General features: G+C 41.6%; 1 protein-coding gene across 2 annotated transcripts in view; it reads left to right on the top strand.

Moving 5' to 3' along the window:
• The window catches only part of LHFPL3 (LHFPL tetraspan subfamily member 3), a 225,985-nt gene extending 207,419 nt beyond the window's left edge, over positions 1 to 18,566 (top strand). The window contains exon 4 of one of the 2 annotated variants that reach the window (XM_071733993.1): positions 15,839 to 18,566. Coding sequence is in view for 1 of the 2 variants with exons in the window: in XM_071733995.1 (XP_071590096.1) it covers positions 15,839 to 15,867 (29 nt within the window). In the remaining variant the exon portion in view is untranslated. The remainder of the gene's footprint in view (positions 1 to 15,838) is intronic. The other variant, XM_071733995.1, reaches the window with a different exon arrangement.
• Positions 18,567 to 23,221: the final 4,655 nt, after the last annotated feature.

Here is a 23,221-nt window from a genome sequence, read left to right as displayed (position 1 = left end):
AAATTTTTCTTGATATCCAATCTAAACCTCCTTGGCACAACTTGAGGTCATTTTCTCTTGTCCTATCTCTTGTTACTAGGGAGAAGAAACCAACCCCCACCTTGCTACATCCTCCTTTCAGGTATTTGGAGAGAGTGATCAGGCTCCCCTCAGCCTCCTTTTCTCCAGAATAAACAACCCCAGTTTCGTCAGCCTCTCCTCTTGTGCTCTATACCTTTCCTCTTCTTCGTTGTCCATTTTTGGACACACTCCAGCACCTCGATGTGCTTCCTGTAGTGGTGACCCTGAGCTGAAAACAAGGGAAAAAGGAAGAAAATAAACTTTGCAATGGCAAATCCCATGTTCACAGGCTCACAGGCTCCATGTTGGTGCCTTTGAGCCTGTGGTGCCTTGCACCTTGCACTGCAGCCCCTATGAGAGCTGCTCTCACTGGGGCCACCATCAGCAGTCTCCCATCATTCAATAGGGCTTCTAGAGGACTGAAAATCAGTTATGAGGAGAGAGAGAAGAAAAAGAATCTTTAAAAGATTTTCACTTCCCATTACATCCTCTGAGCCACTATCAGCTCCCACTGAACTCCCTCCTTGTACCAGCTGAACAAACTTGTTGCAGAGGTTCAGTTCTCTGGAGTCAGCTGAGCATGTGAGGAAACATCACAATGATTCATGTGCCCTGGGCTGATGTCCTGGTCACACTCCCTGAAAAGGCAGCAGGAAAAGAAGAGCTGGGGGACAGAGGGAGCGGCCAAGGAAAAAACCTGCTTGGGAGGCCACCTGAAAAAATTGCTGTTCCTGTCATAAGAATATTACCATAGAAATAGTTTTCTATTCAGTGATTGAATGAAAAGTCATTGTAATTAAAATTTCGCATCATTTTTGGCATAAAAGACAGCAGGTGTCACTCCTATATCCAAGCAGGAGGATATGGGGAACAATAAACATAGCAGTGTTACCCCAGATCCTGGAGAGGTGATGGAGTAAATAATCCTGGAAACCATTTCCAAGCACAAAGAATGAAAGGGTGATTGGAAGCAGTCAGCATGGGCTTGCAAAGGGAAAATCACACCTGACAAACCTTGGAAGCAAATATGACTGGCTGAGTGGTCAAGGGGAAAGCAGTGGACATTGTCATATCTTTAGTGGAGTTTTTGACACTGTTTGCCATAACAACTTCATAGATAAGCTAATGAAGTCCTAGTGGACATCAAACTGATCTTGAGCCAGCAATGTGTGACAAAGCATGTTCATAAGATTCTCTGCTCAGCACTGGTGAGGCCACACCTGAAGTGCTGTGTCCTGTGTTGGGCTCAATGCAAGAGAGATGGTGTGCATGATGCAGAGAGTCCAATGAAGGACAATTAACATGGTGAAGGGGCCAGAGCATCTCACCAGTGAGGAAAGGCTGTGAGAGCTGGAGCTGCTCCACATGGAACAGAAAAGGGTCAAGGAGGACCATGTCAATATGCACAAATACATGATGGGAGGTCAGCAAAAAAGAACCAGAATTTTCTTGGTGATGCCCAGAGACAGCATAAGACACAATAGGCACAAGCTGACATGCAGGAAATTCCAATAAAATATAAGAAAAAACATTTTTTGTGGTGAACATGATGAAGAACTGCAGCATGGAGATACTGACTGGACACAGCCCTGAGCATCCTGCTGTGTCTGACCCTTCTCTGAGCAGTGGGACAGGACTAGGTACCCCAGATACGAGTTTTGGTTTAAGAATTTGCAGTAAAATGCCAGTAAGAAACAACATGCTGGAGTTGCCTGAGATGCAATGGTGAGCAGGGCTGTGAACAGATCCCCCCTGTGATCACCACTGAGGCAGAGGAGATGTTGCAGCAGGAGGGGGGCATCATCTCCCACTAATGCTGTCTTAAGGGGTTAGTGTGACTAAAGCTCTGTAGTTAAAGTATAGTGGCAGGACCAGCCAGCTTCAAACCTGAGTCTTGGACCTCTGTCCAAAATCAGCTCCCTCGATGGGGAGCACCAGTGCTAACACATTCCCCAACCCTGAAATCAGAAACATCAGTAACAGACCTGCTTTAGCTTGTGCTACTTCAGTGGATGTTTCCAGTGAAATGAGTGCCCAGGAACTGCTGCAGTGCCCAAACTGTACAGCTAAGATGCCCTGAGAAGAAATCAGAGATTTTTTTCCTACCTTGTTCAGAGCTTTCTTTGTCCCACTACTATGGCATTCCCCCAGCAGCTTGTCCAAGATGGGAAGCACACACAGGACCCCTCCCCCCCCTTCCCATTTTGTGTCAGGTGTTTGCAATTAGCCAAGGAACCTGCCACTAAAACTATTTTGGGACAGCAAAGTGTTGGCTTTTGCAGGTTTAATACAAATGTCTGTGAATCATCAGAAGTATTTTATAGATACAGTGTATGAATTTACAAAAACTGCATTTTAATTTAAGCTGTTTCATATATGCATTGCAAAACAATGTAGGAAAAACCCCTCATGTTTTTCATGTAAAATAGTAGATTTAGATTTTTTTAAAACTATAATGTGGTAACTTCAAAGTACTATCTTCTGAAGCATCCTAAATTTACTTGATTTGGATTTTGAACATGTAATAACAGTTTTTGGCATATTCCAGTTTTACATTGTCCTAAATTAAAAATAACATTCGTTCTTATTTTGAAATTACCAGTCTTGCTGTGATTAACTGGTAACTTCAGGTCCAGCACTCCCCTCTAGTGGGTGAAATCAGACTGTCTCGATTTTGCAGGACCTGCTGCATCCTGCTCATTTAGTACTGGCTGGAACTGAAAGCTTTGCTTCCCTCCAGATATCCTGAAGCTTATGAGTCGGTTTTATCTTTGTATGGTTTGTTATTTAGTTATGGTATGTTACTTTTGTTCTGAATTATAACGGGAGGGAGAGAGGGGCATTCATGAGGGCACATGAGGCTCAGCTTCAAGTTGCTACTTCTGAACCTTGGTTCAGAGAAATAGTTCCCTACACGCCCCAGAAGTACTCCTGCTAAAAGTGCCATCGAAAATAGAAAGTTTTGTTTGAAATACTTTCCACAAAAATGTTTTGAAAGTGAGAATTATGTTTTAAAAATGAAAAGGAGAGCAGGTGATTCATGAAAGACAGGTACACCAAAGATGACTGTCCAGCTCCTTTCTCATCTAAATCCACTTTAAAATCCTTGTGAAGTGGCATTTTCTGATTCAAAACTATGTCCTTGTAATATTTCCCTGTTCTGTGAGTAACAAGCCGTGATGTTTAGGCTTTAGAAAGCTTCTATGGTCAATAGAATATAGAAAACCTCCTCCCCAAAACCCATGTCTGCCCTTTTGTCACAGTTCCGCTACTCCAAAGCTATAGGGGAGAACTGTTTCCAACAGCCTCTATAGCTTTTTTATTTTTGTCTTACATAACTATGGTCATGCTTTTAATTACAATAGTATAAGATGTTGCAGTGAGCTCCTCAACAGCTTCCTGAATTTTGTGATCTGTCCCATCAATCAACTGAAACCAGAGCATCATCTCTACGAGTACCACGCACACTGAGTGCAAGCCATGGATATTTGCATGAACCAATTTATCTCTTAAAAACATTTCTTCTTGACTAGAGCATAAATTGTCTTTTCCCTAATGTGCTATGTAATGAATTGCATTTAAAGTATGTTTATTTTTAGCAAGCAAATGCTAATGACAGCGTGGTAAAAATAGACAGTACAATTGGAACAGAAATAAGGGCTAGGAAATCTTTCTTTCCCTGATTACTGGAAGTGCCTTCTGTGTAAGTCATCTGGGGAGAAAGTATGATATCCCTATAGAATTTAGTGCCTTTTAAAAATATCAGACCTAAGAGAGATTCCCATGAAACTCTAATAAATGCAGTCCTTCAGCTGGACAGTGAACCACTGATCACAACCCCAAGAATATTTCTTTACAGCAAGTTTTGTATTTATTTTCTTAGCAGTTATCTAAGTAGCGCTTTTGGATTGTAACCCCAGTAGTGAATACCAGAGACAAGACTTGAAGGGATGGTTCAGGTCTTTTAGTAGACTGGCTTACAGAAGTGAAAAAGTAGATAACCTTCCAAGCTCCTCTGGGAGCATCATGGAAGAGCCTGCCCACCCCTTCCAAGCAACACAGAGGATATGTCCTTCAGCTTCCAATAGAAAAAGCATGAAGCATACCTGCACTGTTCATCCCACATGGAGCAGGACCCCAGTTCAGTGCCTGTGGGCCAATGGGTTTCCCAGGCATGGGAGTTATGAAAAGCAAGGATCTCCCCCTAAACAACAGCGAAACCATGGCAGACTCCAAGAACTTTTACTCTCAGAGCTAAACATCTGCACTGGGTCCTTTGCACTAGGGTTCTGGCCCAGGATAATTTTGCACTGAAAGCACACAGTTACACCATTAAAAAGGGTGCTCACCACATTAGAAAGGGCTACTTTTAGGAGGGAAGATTTTAACTTTTCTGGGAGAAGTTTTCAGTTACAGATGGAGAATTACTTTAGAAGTGAAATGTGACACGGGTCTGCTCATACCGGCTCAAGTCAGGAGACTGGCACATGCCACCATTTCCTTGCAGTAGTACTGCATTTTTTCCTGGACCTTAAATTTGTATGATACACAACCCCTGATCAAAAGAAATTACGGATTTAATTTTGAACATTTTTTTTCCATAATTTTGCTTGAAAGGGAGGTTCAAGTAAAGCAGCATCTTCTTCTTGCTGCCAAAAAATCTTAAACACTCAACTCTAGCCAACAAATAATGCCTGCAGTCAGGGAAAAGGACACAGGCAAAAAAGACTGGTCTGAGTCTTTTCTAGGTGAAAATTACCTAGAACACCTGAAAATTTCCTTCAACAAGGAAATAAAAAAATACTGGAAAATAATCTAGTAAAAATGATTGATTTATTTCATACATAAATGGGAGAAGGTTCATACACTGAAAAAAATCCCAATGAGAAGTCTTTGAGAGATCCACAGTGCTTCTCATTATTGTATGAATCACAGAACCATAAAATGGCTAAAGTTGGAAGGGACCTTAAAGATCATCTAGTTCCAGCCCCCCTGCATGGGCAGAAGCACCTTCTACTAGACCAGGTTGCTCAAGACCCCATCCATCCTGTCCTTTAACACTTCCATGAAGGGGGCAGCAACAGCTTCCTTGGGCCAATCCATTCCAGTGTCTCACCACCCTCAAATTAAATAATTTCTTCCTAATGTTTGACCTAAATCTCCCCTCCTCAAGTTTTAAACCATTTCCCCTTGTCCTCTCACTACACACCTGTTTAAAAAGCCCTACCCCCGCTCTCTTGTAGGCCATGAACTTAGGAGTTGAGTTGGCTCTACCGAGTCAAAAAGGAACCAGAAAGGTCCAAAATGGTGTCCAGCAGATGTATATTGTAACCAAATATATATGGCTTAAGAGTCTAGATCAAAAGCACTAGTTAAAGAAAAGTAAAATTGATTCCTCATTCACAGGCTTTACATTTCCTGGGACCAAACCCATTCCTTTGTAATTCTAGACTGCAACCTAAACCGAGGTCATCACAATCAGAAGTCAGGAATCCAAATTAAAGATTTATCCACAGTGGCATGTGTTTCATTAGTAGGCAACATGAAGAATCAGTATTTTATGACCTGTCACATACCTGAGACATCTGTCATGTTTTATCCTTAGATGTTGAAGCTCTAAAGTAAAAGGAAATAGAAATAGAAGAGAGAGAAGTTTTTTGCTGGTGTCACACTTTCAGTCAATTTTAACAGGTAATAATAGTCTACAAGAAGCAATTAAAACACATTGGTCTCTTATTACAGAACAAATTCTATTCCATGGGGCCTGAGGGAAATGCATCTCATTAAATTTGTTGCTTTTATATAAGAAGGCAGCACTAAGTATACTTTCCCTGCATTAAAGAAAAAAAAAAAAAAAAGCAGAAATGCTGCTACTTAGCAATGCGCAGATGAATACTGATTTTGGCACCTTACATAACAGGGAAGCAGCAAGATATCTGCAAAGCCTCAACACTTGTTCTCTGCTGGGATCCAGCTGCTGAGTCCTCAGATACCTGAGTCAGTGGAACCACAGACTTATATAGGAACACACCAGCGTGGAAGACACTGTATATCTCTTGTCCAGCTCAAAAGTACAGCACTGATAAAGGTTAGATTGTATAAAGAGGAGGGAGGATGAATATGAAAGGTCTCTTCAATTACCTACAGGTTTAGAAATTGGTCTTGACTGCTCATACTGTTGTTTTTTCCAAGTTCCAACTCTGACTTGAATGTTGCACTTGAATCTTGGCTTCCCAGAAAAAAGAAAATGAAAGAAAAAAGAAAACAAACCAAGAACCACTCTGTTCCTCATAATTGCAAAGAAAACTTAGCTCTCAGAAAATCAAGGTAAAAAAGAAAGAAGTCAGGCTTTTCAGAGGCTCATTATTTATATGTCTCCCTGGTTTGCAAAGGCTTGTGGCTCATTAAGGCTTTCTGGAAAATAAGTTTTTGCTTTCTTGAGCAGTGTTGACAAGCTGGGTCTTCTTTTTCTGCTGGTGTCAAACGAAATAGGAGACATTTTCATTTGATTTGGTTCTGTAGGTACTTAGTGTAAAAGAACATGTTTCTAAAGCAGGCAAGACCTTCTTTATCAGAGTATTTTCTTTCATTTTTTTTTATTTGAAATTATAAAAACAAGAAGCATCCAAGAAAACTTCAGCCAACAAACTGGTATTTTGCACTGAAAATCCCTTCAATATAAAGTTCCTACAGGCAATACCAGGAAGGCCCAGGAGAATAAAGAAATCTGAATGAATGCATTTCTTCCTGTATCCAAGTAATCAAAACTGTGAAACTTCACTAGCAGTGGGTTTTGAGAAACACCTTAGAGAAGAAGGAGGAGGCACACATGATGCTGCAGGAGTTGTATGAACAACCACCAAGTTTATCACCAGCATTTGGTCACCTACTACTTTGGGAACACCATGGGACAACCACATTTGCTTAACTACAACCATGGCAGATGCTTTCCACAGTGCTACACGTAGTGTGCATACTGCACCCTGCTGTACATGCTGGGTCCATGGCACGGGGTATTGAGCTGTGTGTTCCAGAGACAGCCCAAGATGGGTGCTGAGCCACCTGTCCTGGGTCTGCATAACTGCCTTGTCAGGCATGCAGAAAAAATAAGCAGGTTTTTCTTTTTCCTCAATATTCTGCTCATTTGTTAATTTGCTGGGACTGAAGCAGCAGCTTGGCTCATCCTGTCTGCAGGGATTTTGTCACCAGCGATCCCCTGCCCCACAGCGTCAGAAAACCAGGGCTGGGGTGATGTGAGAGAATGTGACCACTATAAAAGGACTCCAAATGAGGACATGCTTCAATGTCTGAACCAATGAAATATTTAATCCCTGCTCTCTCCAGGATATTCATCATCACAGGTTTACTTATCTGCTGCTCGCTGACAGGAGCAGCTGACAGGGCTGATGACAGCTGGCATACATTAGCCCAGCCGCACAACACAAGCTATCACTCCAGAGCAGAAATCCATCATTCTTATTTAAGCACTGAGAAGGTGTCTCAGTTGGTGCTGAATACCAAACCCAGGAGGCACCGACACTGAAAAGTTGACACCCTTGGGGCCTGTTGGAGGCGAGGGCCTCGGGGCACCACCCCAAGCCCTGCTAAGACCCTAGAATCCCAGCAACGAGGGCACACACAGGGCTCCCACCCCTGGCCCACAGTGCTGGCTGCAAGGCTGTACCCTGATGGAGCCCAATGAGAGGGAGGGATGGACAAAAATCTCTTGTTTAGGCTGGGAGGGTGGAAGCCTTTATCAGAACTTTGTTAGAGCTGCGCAGCAGGATAGTGATTAACCCCCATACTAATTGCCATAGGCAGAGTGTGAGGTGTTACTGCACAGCTCCTCAGGGTGCACTGCTGCAGGTGTAACCATGCAGAGCAGACTCATTCTCTCTTTGTCTAAGATCCCCCCCTTTTTTATTGCTGAGCTTCATTTCTGAGCAAATCTACATCAGTGTCTTTGTCTCTCGGGCTGTTCTGAACAATTACTGCCTCTGAGGAGGTTGTGACTGAGTTTTGAGGAATCCTGGTGGAACTGGGTTTTGGTTTGAAATGGTGGGGTGGGGTTTTCCCCCTTTCCTGTTACTGCTTTCCACAGGGCTGGTGGTATTTACACAAGAACTGTCTTATGGTCATTGGCAGGAACAGCCAAACTGGTGGAAAATGGTCTCTGTGGGTGGGAATCAGGTGTAGGGAGGAATGGGGAAAGAAGCTTCTACGCCCTGGAGCTAATCTTATGCTCTATAAATTGTGGTCCTTCCAGAGGAGAGAATGAAGTGGGCTATTTACAGCACTACATGGATGCCACATCTGAGTGTTAGAGAAAGCTCTGCTGGAGAGGGGGAGCTTGTGAAAGGAGCTGTCCTCTGGACCACTGATGGTCTTCTCACTCCTGCAACAGACACCACAGATTACAACTGGAGTTCATATGGTTAAAGTTTCTATATTCCTGCCTTCAAATAAACAGGCCTCAAGGACAGGGCTAGAAAGCACTGCATGTACTGAGATGCTTACAGATTGATTACCTGGGGAGTTATATAATCAGTCTTCATCAGGAAGGCATCACATACTGGAGCCATTGCCAGGACTGTGTGTGTGGAGCACAGCAGTGTGTGGAAATGGGACAGTGGGAAGAGCAGGAAACGGCTGTGAGGTGGCATTAGGGAGATGAAGCAGTGCTGGGTGCAGGGAACACCATATGGGGAACATCTGTGCCTGCATTTCCCTGTGGGAAATGGGAAGAGCTGGGAACCAACAGTTTCCCTCCAATGATGGGCTCCCACAGATAGGAGGAAGGCAGTGATGTTCTTTTCATTCGAGAGAGTGATGCTCTTTTCATTGCCATCAACATTTCATGGGTGCAGCAGTTGCTGAGCCCCATATGCCTAAAACTACAGGGCTTGCTGGATGTGCCAGATTGTCACCTTCCTGTTTTGACTCAAAGAAGAAGGTACACAACCAGGAAATTGTACCACAGCCATCCTTGAGGGCTACTGCAAACCAACCTGCCTTTCTGTATTCTTTTCAGCTGGCAATTTTTTAACCCACCCCTTCCTTATCTGTGAAGTGATTTTTCTTTGCACTGCTCATCACAGCCTGACTTCTGTTCTCTTCCCTGAAAGCTCTTCAGGAAAGGAATCTCCTCTTTGTCTTTTGCAAGAGTGCACTTAACTCTTCTACAGCAACTCAGGACAATGTTTAAGGCAATAATGTAAATTAATAGCAATAATAAATCCTTAGATACTGTCCAAAGCCTGTGTAAATCAGTTTTGCAGCAATCCTGCTGGACAGCTGGAAAGGGAAGATGACTGAAATGATGCCCTCAGGACCATGAGCAACCAACACACTCCTTGCTGACCATCAGACAGGTTTCCATGAGGGATGGTGGTCACCAAAAACCACACATTCTCCTTAGACCGGGGCTTTGCAGTCTGTTCTAGATGAATATCAACTAACCCCACAGAGTTATTTTAGTAATTTTGTGTGTAATCTCATAGTTTTGGAAATTATCGTGGTCCTTAGGCACAGAACCAAACATTTGCCTAGAGCATATACAGCCAGTTAATTAATATTGCTGTCTTCAGGTAAGCTAAACAATAGGTCAACATTTTGAAGCCTCAGAGTAAAGCTTCCCAGATCCTTGTGCTTTAGTTTCCCATAAACATGCGGCTTGGCAACTGTACCTTTCACAGAGGCAGAAATGGGATCAATGTTTGCAGCTCATTAGCAGGTTTTGATTGAGACCCAACATTACAGAAGCCAATCACTCTGAGAAGAGTTTGTGCTCAGGATGAAGGATCCCACAGCCTTGCCTTGGCAAGCCTCTGCCCCAGAGGTGCTCTGGATGAAGCCCCTTTCCCTCCTTGGTGAGCCCTATCAGCCAGAGCTGCCAGGTTCCCAGACCTGGCCCACCCCTCTCATCAGATTTTCTCTTCCCCCCAGCATAAGTCCCTACAAACAGGAAGTTCAGAAAACTCTTGGAAACCCCCAGATGTGTCTTTGCACAGAACAGAAGCAGGTGGGGTTTCTGCCGTGCTCCCAGGTAATGCAGTTTTGGTGCTGGCTGAAAAACAGGGAAATTCATTTTACACAAAGAAAGGAAAGCTTTAAAGCTTTTATTATTCTGCAGCATTTAAGGATCACCAGCATTGATATTTTTACTATGATTTCTGACACATTTAAACTGAACTTATTGACAAAGTTTTAATTATTATAAGTAAAATAGCAAATTATTTCTGGAAATTTCATTCACAGAAATGTCATTATAGCATGCCAGAATGGTCAGAGAACTGTCACGGCCCTCCTCCTTCTGTTAGGAAGAAAAACTCATTATCTAAATTGGAAATCATTTTAAGAAATCCCGTCTGTTGAGAAAAGAGCAGAGCTCTGCTTCTGCCACAGCACTAAAATAAGCCCCATCGTAGCAGTTTCCTTATGCAGAGATCCTGGCTGGCACCTTCAAAAATCTGCTTCGGTATCTTGGCTTTCTCCCAGGTCTGAACTCCCACTCTCTCTGCTGCACAGAATGCAGGCTCAACCCAACAGGTGCCTGAGCACCAGACTCACCTCAGTGACTGGGGCCTCCTCACAGCCCCCTCACACCCCATGCTAGCCCTGGGCACTGCCTTCTGCCCTCCCTGATGCCCAAGCCTGGATAAGTAGAGTTCTGCATCAATGTCTATAATATTTGTTTTTCCAGACCAAAGAACTTCAACTTCTAACATCACCTAGCACAGTACAAGAAAACTCCTGAAGATATAAAGCTATTAAAGCTAGATATAAACTGTTATTAACAAAATGAAAAAAAAAACCCATAAGAATTTACAGTGACAATCCAAACATTTTCTGCCTGATCTTCCCAGGACCATCTGGTCCCAGGTGGTCCCAGGACCACCTTCCCAGATACCTCCACTGACATGGCTTCATATCCTTAGAGGGACTCTCAGTAAACAACTACACATCAAAGTTTTAAAATAAAGTTTTAAATAAAGTCAGTGCATAGTTTTATGGCAGTCTGATAACACAGCTTAAGGGCTGCTGAAACTAAAATGCCTATGGATCCTCTGGGTTCCAGGGGAGAAACTGAAAAAATAACTCTGACAAGTGTGCAGACTATGAAGAAGTAAAATATTTTCTAATTAAACAGTTACAGAACAGGAAGAGTTTAGGAATCACTGTTCAGGGTGTCCTGTTTAGTGACAGCAATTTTTTTTACCATCTGGGTAAAGAAAGACTGCAGCAAACCACACAGAGGAAATAAAAATAGATGAACAACCAGTAACTGATTTCGCTTGACTTGAGCCTACAATTCTGCAGCACAGGAAGCTACTTCACATGAAAGACCTTATTGATGAAGACATCTCAGCCTCTCTCCAGTCCTTCCAACAACATACTAGATCTCCCGTGCCAGCAAAGCTGTCTTGAGACGTGATTTCCATCCCAAACTCGCCAGAAGCATCACCAAATACAAAAGACAAATTGATGAGCCTTCTGGAAAGGAACCACCAGAGGAAGAAGCATCTCTGTGATGCTCCACAGTAAAAGAAAACTCTTTAGGAGAAAGAACAGGAGGCTTTTTACTGTGTTTGTTCATTATGATAAAAAATTTCCTTTTCTCAAGAAGCACAGAGCAAATATTGAAATGGAGGAAAACACTGCCCACTGTTCAGCAGAATCTGATCACTACATCTCATTGTTTTAGTATACACCTCGAGCATACACTCAGCCTCCTCCCTTGTTCCGGGCACACTGTGCTGTGTGTGATGGTAAGAGAGATGCTGTCATGCCTGCTCAGGAGGTACCACAGTGACAGAACCAAGCTGTCCAGCCAAGGGAGCTGATGGCAGTGAGGGATGGTAACAGACAGCATCTGAGGGAGCCCTGTTCCCATCAGCCCAAACTGATGCTGGAAGTTGACAAGGATGACAGCTACAACTTGTTTCAGCCTCGAATAGGTCTCTTCCCTCTTCCTCTTGTTCTCCTCCTGTCTCTCATCAACACATAGGCATATGCTGTATTCTTGAAGCTGCATTCAAACCAGAGGAAAGCCACCCAAGACAGGAATTAGGCAGCATGGCAGGGTAGCTTGAAGTCTACCCACATTCGGGGTTTCAGAGTCTGTCACTGCCACTGGGTTATACTTAGGTTTAGTTGAAGGAGAATCTTTTCAGAAGATTTGCCTTCTGTAAGCTCCTCTAACCCAGGTTCTCTGTGTCTCAGGTGCAGTGCAGAGGTAGGCACTTGAGATCATAACTCAGTCATGTCCTGGCCCATGGCTTATTCCAGGACAATCTGTGGGCGGCATCTTCAAAATCCATGCTAGAATTTCAGTTTCTTCTATTCTCTTGTCATATGAAAATGAAAAAAATTCTCTGGGGCCACTCAAAAAGCACATTGTTATGTGCTTTAAAGGGATTATCTTCAAGGAAAGATGGATCACTGGATGCCCCCTGATGCAGGGCATCTTTGGTGTCTTTCATGCCTTTAATTACACACATCTGGATGTTGCCCAGGCCCTGAATGCATGTTGGTACTTGAATTTTGCTGTGCAGTAGCTACAAGTGGACTTTTAACATGTTTACCATTGGACCAACCCCAATGTGAACAACAAAACCACTTACCTGTGGCTGAGGAGATGACCCAGATCATAAGTGAAAGGCAGGAGCTCCAAGCTCTTTTCAAATTTTCAGACCTTCAGCAACAGTGTTTCTTCACTCCTTCATCTCCTCCCCATGGCATTCAAGAGCTTCAGGTTGTGGGAACACTGTGGAGGCTCTGGGAAGAAATCTCTGGTGCTTCATTAGCCCAGGGGCTCTTGCCAGCTGATGTGGTTATGGAATAGCACCAATTCTGATATGACCATGAATACCATTTGCTCTTTAGCTCAGTATTCATGTGTGTTTGGAGATAGCAATAAAGGATTAACTCTAGGAAAGGTTTTGCTTTCTTGACGTCAGTCAAATAAATGGCAAAGAAAACCATATAAATATGGCTGGTGGCAACTAATGATACAAAGTGTTAACATTGCTGGAGAGAATATATATTCAGACCTACAGTGTCTGCCTTACTCTGTATATTTCCTATCCATTTTACAGCTTTTATAGTAACTGCAGGTAAGGGACTATCTGAAACTCAGTACATGCTTTATACCTTGGCAGGAACCAACCCAGAAATCTCCTCATGATTCATCTTCAAAACAAAAAAATATGGGTGTTCTCCACCTGAAAATATACACAAACACTAAAATGCTGTAAATCTCTCCCACAGTGACAGTACCCCAGCTCTGCAGTCAACTGAAGTGACTATTCTAATTGAGTGGGTCAAATATGAATAATAACCATGTTGTCAGGATGTCAGCCTAACAGACAGCCTTTCAAGACTTTAAATAGAGACTTTAACAGCAGAGTGCTTAGGTGGTTTGGGTAATATGGCTTTCACAAAGACTGCTTTCATTAACTAATTTCTAGGCAACAGAAAAGGTTTGTATGTAGCTCTAAAAAAAGAAGCTTCAAGGAGTCAGAAGCCTATGATGTGACAGAAACTGGCCTGAGGGATGTTGGATGTGAATGACTTATTTCTGCCTAATCAACTAGGCACCTCTGGCATTTATTAAATTCCATTTCCATATGTATAACACAAGTGTTCAAAATTTGTTAAAAGAACTAATAGAGCTTTTAGTATGTTATGACTGAAACACTGAATAATGATGGAAAACCAATAAGCATTGTTGAAGCTTTGGATAACACCGGTAGATGAAATTATGAATTAAAATAATTCAAATAAATTGTTCATGTAGTTCTGTCACGTTCAGATTGTTCCTAGGAGCATCAGACCACATCCTCCTCATCATGCACTTTTGGCTTTCCCTGGATTTCAGGGTATTTTCAGTTTCACCAATCAAAAAACCACCATCCTTCACTTGGCAAACAGATTGAACACTCAAGCACTTTTTGTTTCTTTTCTTTTATTTAGTAGTGCTACTTACCTATATTAATAATTACCAGAATAGTTACATTAGCAATCATAATTTAAAAATACACCAAAATTCCCAACTCAGATTACATTTATCACAAATATGTGCATTTCTCATTAATCCTTTATCCTTCATTTTTGCTAATTGTTAAAGGGAGAAAGGAAGGTCATGGAGCTATCAACAGCAAGTTTTCTTTTACAATTGGAAACTACCATTCCCATTACATACTTGCATCATAAAAATGTTTTTACCACTGCATACACTGTATTTCATATTCATTTTCTGACAAAAGCAAAATTAATCCATTTGTCTTATGCAGGGCCCTCCTTAGCTCCCCTTGTGCTTCTTACATAGGTTGTTTGCTACTTTCTACTGTCTACAACATCAATGAAAAGTGTCTTTTTTGTAAAATACATGTGGATGACAGATACGTGTTGAACACGTGGGCTATAAGAAGTATGAATGCCTCCAATTTGCTTGGAAAATTTCTGCTCATTGGAATTTAGTGGGGGAAGCAGGCACCCAAGGTCAACAGCAGAAGGGTTAGCTCAGGTAATGCCACCTCAAGCTCACAGGTCTGGCCATCCTGCTCCAGGGTGTCACTGTCCCCAGTGTGTGCAGGTGCATTAGCAGCAGGCTAAGGTGACCAGAAGATTCAAGGCATGTGAATAATTGCTGGGAATATGAGAAGGTGGCTGCTTCATGGAATGTAGGGGGAAATTAAATATTTCATTCTTCTTACAGTAACGTTTTCAAGAGTTTCCACTTCTGAAACTCTTAGTTCACTGTCATTTTCACAATTAAATCCTTTTTCTTTTTGTTTTCACAAAAAATTGTAATTTCCCCATGAGTTCTGCATTCCACCACTCTCCTACAGAGACTCTTGTGTTATGATGAGGGGAGTGGGGTTCTGGTGGAGGTGACTGTCCTCTGCCCCAGGCTGTGGGCTTGTAGGACCTCTGAGCAGTGACACTTTCACAGGAGGCAATGGGGAGACTGCATGCCAAATGACTTGACTATTCGGTCTGAGTGACCCAGGGGAGTGTAGCTGATGTGAATTTGCAGAGTTTATTTGGTGCAAGAACCTTCTGTTCAGTGCTAAACGTTGGAGCAGTCATGTTTTTATATTTGCTGGTATGTGAGTACTTGTAAATAGACTTTCTCATCAAGCCCCCATTCCCATGTTCTGCCCCCTCTGGCACCACCCAGGGGCAGTCCCCTCCATCAAGGAGTGGGAGCCTTGGTCACCCTGCCCACAGCTGCCACCACAGCCTGTGTCCCCTTTCCAGTGTAGGCAGCTCTGCAGTATATGGAAACTGGATGGGTGAGAATTCATTTTTAAAAGAGGTTTTGGCTTGAAAACACCTCTGTTCTCACTGGCGTATGCTCCTTTGAAATTTAACACAAGGTATTACTTTATCTTGTTTACCAATGTGGTTTGTGTGCTCAGGGAAATGAAAGAAATGATTGCTACAGAACAGAAATGTCAGGATTTAAGCTTAATACATGATATTCATCTAGCAAATGTCATTCTCACCCAAAACACATTGTATCTTTATTTTCAGACTGTTCAAACTTTAGATGAAACAATCTCATTACTTTGAATTCCTGAGTCGATTAGTTGATTACAATTTTTTTTCGTATCCAAAGATTAAATTTGTCATTTTCCATGGTAAATGGAAATGCAAATAAAGAAGTATATTAGAATATTGATCAGAGGCTTGCTCTGAGCCAAGCACAGTGTGAACATCTTTCTGTTTGCTGGCAGTAAACCAGCTTCTCTCTTCTTTCTGTTTTGCACAGTCCTACTAAGCCAATCCTCACTAGAATGAGCACAAAACAAAACGATTAACAGCTTTTGTACATCAACATTAAAATGGGAAGAAGCTTGGGAAAGGGCCTCCAACAGAGAAGAACGCTGACAAGTGCAAAAATGCCTGATGGGTAAGCACCACCTTCTAAACATAGATCAGCCAGACGTGGAAGTGATTTTCAGAAGAGAAGTGCAATCATGGATTACACACCAGCTCATTAGAAACTGCTGCTGAATACAGCATCCAGAAGACATGCATGAAAAGTTACATTTGGGGAATAAATTAAAAGGGGTGTAGTTGTTGCTAGATAAACATATGTAATATATATGCATTGAAGAGGTTTGTAAATGTCATTTTTTTTTATTCAGACAGAAAGCAAAAAGCTTTAAAACCTTTCACAGTAGAGAGGCAGTTAACTCCAAACTATTCCTGTCACAGTAGCCAAGAAGCTGATAGGACATCTCTCTTAAATTAGCATTTATAAATAGACTCTCTGAATGTTTCCATCACCTAGTGGAAAAAGCATAACTTTTACTGCTACATTGCTGCACTTCATTTACTTCACTGTATAATAAGTTGACTAAAACTGTAAAGCTTCTCAGTTTTTACTGCATATGTGTTCAAATTAATCTATGTCTGTAACAAACTTAAGACCGAAAAATTATTTCTGACCTATATTCTAGTTCTACGAAGCATATATAATATAAGGGATGTCTGACTGAGTATCATATTATTATAATTTCCCAAGACACATAGAACTGTTTGTATTTGAAGTGACAAAATAAAAGCACTTGATTTGTCTTTTAACAGGAGAAAGCAATTTACCCCTTAAATGTAACATACAGTTGCTCACTGCAAGGGCATTTCTGTTCTTTTCCTTGTTCTGCCACACAACGACCGAGTGACACCCTCTGGCCCATGCTAATGCCTGTCAGGTAAGGGGATCTAGCGCTCCCTTCTGGCCTTAAACTCTCTATATAAATTAAGAGCCAAGTAAGCAAAATCCATGTTGCAACTCGCTATGTGAGGGCTGGGTGTGGGGTGTCAGCCCCAGGGCACTGGTGGGGCTGATGTTTCCCTCTGCATGGGCTCAGCAGGTTGCTCCCCAAGGGGCACCCTCATTTCCAGAAGTGACCGAGCAGTAAAACTGGGAGGCACAGGGTGTCAAGAAAAATCTCACAGCAAAAAGCCTGGATGACAAATGCCAGGCACAGAGCAATGGAGGGAAGCAAGGATCCCCTCCCCCTGCTCCTCTCCACTACCTCCCAGCACTGCACACATCTCCTGGCTCAGGACCAGGCAGGACCATGCTGCTCCCCCCATTTCTTCAGCCCTCACTTACATATTGCAGCTGAATCCAGCCCAGAATGAAGATTGCAATGATAGTTTTTTCAGATTTTTTTGAAGCCTGTTGCTTCATTCTTTGGCTTTCGGAGGAAATGGCTAAAATAATAATTCATTGCTAATGCTGATCTCAAATAACAAAATACACTGAAGACTTGAGTAAAATATAAGTTAAAACTGTTTTCTAACTATTGGCTGCATATAATAAATTATTCCAGAATTTAGTGCCTGAATCTCAGAAAATTTATTTTATTTTTTAATTAAAAATTATCTTTAAGCAAACTGTCGATAAATACAGGGAAATAGATAACTCTTCTATCTAACTACAAAGGTACCAGTGTACTGGTGCTTGTCTTAGAGACTGAACACTGATGTGGATGTCTGCCACATAAATTTATGTGTGAATCTGGACATTATTTTTTTAAAATATATGTTGTTTTAATCCAAATCTGCTTTTGTAACTGCATGTAGGAGTCCCTACTTCTACAGGAAGTCCCTGACTTCTAGAGGACCAGTGTTAGAGCTGGACAGAAAACCCAACATAAGCATATTCCCAGTACCTGCTACTGACCTGAAGGAGATGATGAAAGGTAAAAATCAAGTAGTTTACAAATGAGGCTGCATAAACTCATTAATGACCCACTTCAGACAGGTTTTTTTAATCTGTGATTAGTCCAACCAGTGCCAGCTGGAAGACGCACATTCTTAAGGGCCGGATGCATTCAGAAGTCCCTGTTAAATGATGTCTTGGTGAAGCTCATCTTCATTCACTGCTTTGTTAGCTCAGATACACTCACCTCAAAAGCCTGTGAAGGGTTTGCTATCTGGATGTGCTGTCGTATCACTGTCATCATTGGCTCCTTAGGTTTACCTCTGTTCCACATTATTACAGTCACGGCACTTTTGCTGTGACAGAAATCATGAAAACAGGGTTTCTCTGTATTATATTACTTTGTTATGGGTTACTAAGTTTTACATCATGGTGACTGTGTAATGTAAGAGCCCTTTCTAAAAATACACAAATGTTGCAAAACAGTGTCATCACAAAACCTCACAACCCTGCCAGGGCAGCTCAGTGGATACCTACTATTTGTGCACAGTCAGGAGAGACATGCCAGGGTATACATCATTAAATGTTGACTCAGTATGAATAGTATGTTTTATCTTTTTTAATGTTACCACTTTGCCATCCCACTCCATTGTAACATGTCAATTGTAACTTTTTTTTTAAGTCAACAAACTGTAAAGAAAACTGTTGAAATACCTGATTTTCTGTAAAAAGTAATAACAACAATAAATTTTGTTACTTTAAAGTATGCTTGGTATTAAAGTACCTAATAAAGTTCAACAATGAATTTTGTAGCATACTAAAATAAAGTGTAATAGTGCTTTTCTCCAGCTCATTTCTGGTAATGGCTGATGTTGTTGGGAATGTGTCCCCCTCCTAAATCCAAGCCTGGCCATCTCCTACAGACCTGTACTTACACAGATCCCTAAGGTATGTGAAGTCCAAGCAAAATCTGATTCCTTAATGAGTGTAGGGATTCATATGTGTGGGTCAACCTCACCATTTGAGAACCTTGATGGTAGTTGATCTCTACCCTCTAGTACCTGACTACGCATAAATGTGCAGTAATATGAAGTTCCTGATTATTTGATATAAAATTTAGTTTATAGTAAGAGAGATGAAATAGTAAATTATTTATGGGATAATTATATTTATAGAGAGAACTGGCAGATTTGTAGGAAGCTGAAGTCCTGTCCATTTTACAGGCAATGCATTTCAGTTATACCAAAATAGACTGCAAATCTCAGACAAGTGATTTGGAGGACACAGTAAAGCTCAGAAATCGATGCCACCTGATTCCATTACATGAAGTTACACTGGAGCTGTCAGGGGCTCTCACAGATGTACATCATCCCAGAGTTTGCATCAGCAGGAGATAAGTACTGTCTTGTCAGACAGATACAGGACTTGCCTCCATGATGCTGGTGCAGCAGTATCTGCATTTGGGGATGTTCTAGAAATTACTGTGACTGTAGTATAATTATTCACAAACTCTCAGGCTCTGCCATATTTCAGTTGGAGTATTGTGTCCGCTTCCCTCACACCATCCAGCTTCCCCTGCTCTAGGCATGGGGCCCAGCACCTTTCTGTCTGTTTTCACTCTGCTAGTCTGATGTCTGAGGGCTTGAAATGGAATAAGAATGAGAAAATTTAAAATGGACAGTTTTTTCCTTACTAGTTTATACATTGAAAAGCCAGACATACACTGCGTAGGTTCTGAGGTAGTGCCAGAAAGCAACATAGTTTTTTTCCCCATGTGCTAAAGTCTAGAGGTTCACACATTTCTCCTTTCCAAGGAGCTCTGCACAGAAAGGAACAGCTTTCCTGCTATTGGAGTGGCTGCCAGCACCTGCACACATTAGCCATACTTGCAGTGATTCCACCTTGATCTGTGATCCTCATTGGCTTACACTAATATTTTAGAAGAGCTTTCATGGAAGACCCAAAATTCTGCAGAAAGTAGAACATGTAGTTTAAAAATTCATGCTTTTCCCTTTATATCAAAAAACATTAGTCCCATGCTGCCAAATACACAAAGCCAAGGTTTGCAGTGATCAGATACTGCTGTGACACTTTCTATTACCCATCTGTCACTCTTAAATTTTTTTCAACATTACTTCATACTGCCTTCTGAAATACCTTTTGCTTTTTAAAAAGTAAACTGGTATATTCTTCTCTTCTCACAGATAGTCTCATACCACCACTGTGGGCACTTACAGAGCTTTTCCACTTCACAGGGTGAGGAAGGAAGCATCACCTGTGCAGAAGACAAACTTCTGGGGAATAGAGTATAAGGAGGCACATTATGCTCATCAAATCCCAGGAGGAGTTGTGACCCTTAATTGCCTAAGAGATCCTAAAAAGCTCCTCTCCTTTTGGAGTAGTTCCAAAAGTTGCTGCAAAACACTTGGTGTGAGACCAGCTTCCAAGTTGGAACGTCAACTTAGTCACTTGGGAAAAAAAAAAATGGAAGGAAAGATGCTCCAAAAAGCTAGGAGCTGGGGCTGAATTTACTTCCATATATTAGTCTTAAATTAGCATAACAATATGTATTATTCTTCCTGATTTTTCCAAGTGCAATTTGGCTTTATATTAGCCTAATATAGCTGAAAGAATATTTAATAAGAAAAAATATTTATGCATTAAAATGTTGATAATAATTATTAGTATATTACCTTGCTATTTCCCTGGGGGGGAATGAAATAAACACTTTCAAAATCCAATATGCTAAAGTGATGCTTCTTTAATATTTAAAATAATGTTTTATATTTTTACAGTAGGACAACAGCATATGCCCTAGAATAATAGTTGGATTACCAGTTACACACTCAGGATTTCCCCATCAGGTCTTAGCAAAGAGCAGGAGAAGTTTTGCTCTGCCACTAAGACCAGGCACCTCATTACTTCAACAATTCTCAAACATGTCCTTCTTGCAAGATAGCAGGTGAAGCCCTGGGAGTATGCAATCAGCATCTTGATTCTCCTTTGTCTGATATTATGGCAACACAATACAGAATTAGTAGTGAGTTAGGTGGGACACGTGAGTTTGAAAAAGAAAATTAGCTCTCCGCTCCATTTACTTACTTTTTTCCATTAACAAAAGTAAATTAGTTGCAGTACCACTGGAATATGCTGAAGCTCAATTAAGTGCCTGTTGTATTTGCTGAGTTTCTCAAATGGCAATTGAAAATCATGTATAATACTATGCTCCACAGGCAATGAGCTGAGCTGGTTGGTGGCATCAAAATGAGTTTTAGGCTATAAGCTGCTAAATGCATCATCAAGAAAAGAACTGGTTTAGTCAGAGTAGCTGAATTCATGTGCTTCCAAAGGGTAAGTAATAAAAATCATTCTGAAAATCTGGAAGCGCTTCGAGCTTAGTACATGCTAACACTGTTTGGTTTGTGGTTTGTTGGGTTTTTTATCTGATCCAATATAAAATGAATTGCCTCATTTACAGGCTTTAATTAATTTTATATTAAATATGAAAATTCTTCAGCCACAAGAAACCTTGGGGATGCTGAGAGCAATGGAAGGGCTTTCCTAGAGCAGCACCTGGCAGCAGTGGATATTGAGTATATCTGTGCTGCCACCTAATGGGCAGCCTCTGCCGGGGGATTTAACTCAGTTGCTTGAAGGCAGCTTTTGCGTTTCTGTTCACAGTGATGGAGGTAACAAAAACAGAGCACACATAATCCCCTGTGCTTCCTAGAAACGGGGCAAAAAATCAAGAGGTGAAAAATACAATTCATTAACTCGCACTGAACAGCTACCAAGTTTGAGAACTTCTACATTTTGATTTGAATTTTCTAAGACTGAAGAGAACAAGGTTCATCTCTGTAAATGTGGGTAAGAACTTTGTCTAACATTTTAAAAGTTTTTTTCCAGAGCTATGCAGCCCAGTACTTCCTAGGGACAGGTTTCTGCATTTTCCAGACAGAACAAACTAATCATCTACTTACCCTCTCAGGTAACAAGTGGGTGATGATGGCACTGTCTTCACTCCTGGCAAGTAATTTCATTTCAGGCTTTCACTGGTGGTATATATGGCCCCTCTCTCAATTCACTGTAATCAAATCACTTTATTAGAGAATATTTGTCAGTCTTTCTACTTTTTCCAGTTTATGGATCCCTAGAAACTATCCATATACCTTTATGGAGATCATACACACACGTGACCCTATGGAATATAAAGAGTTGTCATCTTTTGTATATCTGCTAAAAGCCATCTGTGCATCCTCAGACTGAAAACTGGTGTTCCACAAACTCACTGGGACTCAGTGCATTCCTATACCCCCTCTCCCAGGAGTTGTGAAATCCCACTGTTTTGTTCTCTATCCCTCCTTTCCTCTCAGTTTTGCCCTATTTGGATGTTCTGTCTAATCCATTACATCCATTACCCAGAAAACATAATGCTTAAAGCTGGTTCAGGAGACAGGAATGGTTTTCACTGATCATACAGCTTACCATGAAGTAACTGGTGGGAAAACTCTTCATCACCTGAAAAGGCTGGAGGATGCTCTCATCATGGCTAGCTGAGGAACAAATAAAATGGTGTTCACATCTGAAAATCTAATCCTGCAGAGCAGAATAATTTGGCTACACAGCCCCATACCTCAAGGAAAATGATGACTCAGCAGGGTGAAGACCACCACCAAGAATCAGGCAGGACACCAAAGCTACAGAAATAGCTTAGGGGCAATGTGAACGACAGAGACACACTGCAGAAGAGAGAAATCAGGACAGGGAGAGCCAAATGGGAGACCTGACAACAGGAGTTCCTTGTTGACACACTAGAGGGTCCTTCCATCCCACAGCCTCACAGACTCAGCTCCAGTGTAAGTTGGGCAGAAGGCCTGTTATCAAGGCTCTGACTGGTGTTTAAGAGCATGAGATGGAGGGATGGAAGAGCAGAAATATCAAGCATCAGAGGGAATGGGAAAGTTAAGTAGCTTAAGTCAAACCCCTGTACCAGAAGATAACCATAACCAGTCAGCATTCCTCCAAATTGCTCTTACAGTAAGATCAAAAATTAACAGAGCTAAGGAATAATGACTCTGACACAATTGAAAATGTAGCACTCATGAGATATAGTCATGTAATAGAAGAGTTGAGAGCATCTTCAAAGGTGACAGAACATGGAAAACTGATGGTCCCTAGAAGAAGAGGACATCAGATTTAGGCCATCCTTAGATTATATCTCCTCTGAGCATATTAAAATCTGATTAGACTGCGGATTGAAGATTGATGGAGCCCAAATAGTGGAGGAAGAAAGCAGGGACTCTAAAAGCCATCAATATATTAACCATGAACAAAAGTGTTGTAGCAGTACAATGAGACCATCAGGCTGCAGCAAGCATACAAGTAGCAATGAGACCTTCCTCAGCCTGCTGTGCAGCCTCCCACAATCCCAAAATGATGTCCCCTACTACTCCCTGGTGACTCCAAGGGGATGTCTGG

The sequence above is a fragment of the Heliangelus exortis genome, chromosome 1, assembly GCF_036169615.1.
Source record: "Heliangelus exortis chromosome 1, bHelExo1.hap1, whole genome shotgun sequence".
NCBI lineage: Eukaryota > Metazoa > Chordata > Aves > Apodiformes > Trochilidae > Heliangelus > Heliangelus exortis.
This window is presented reverse-complemented; position numbering and strand designations above follow the sequence as displayed.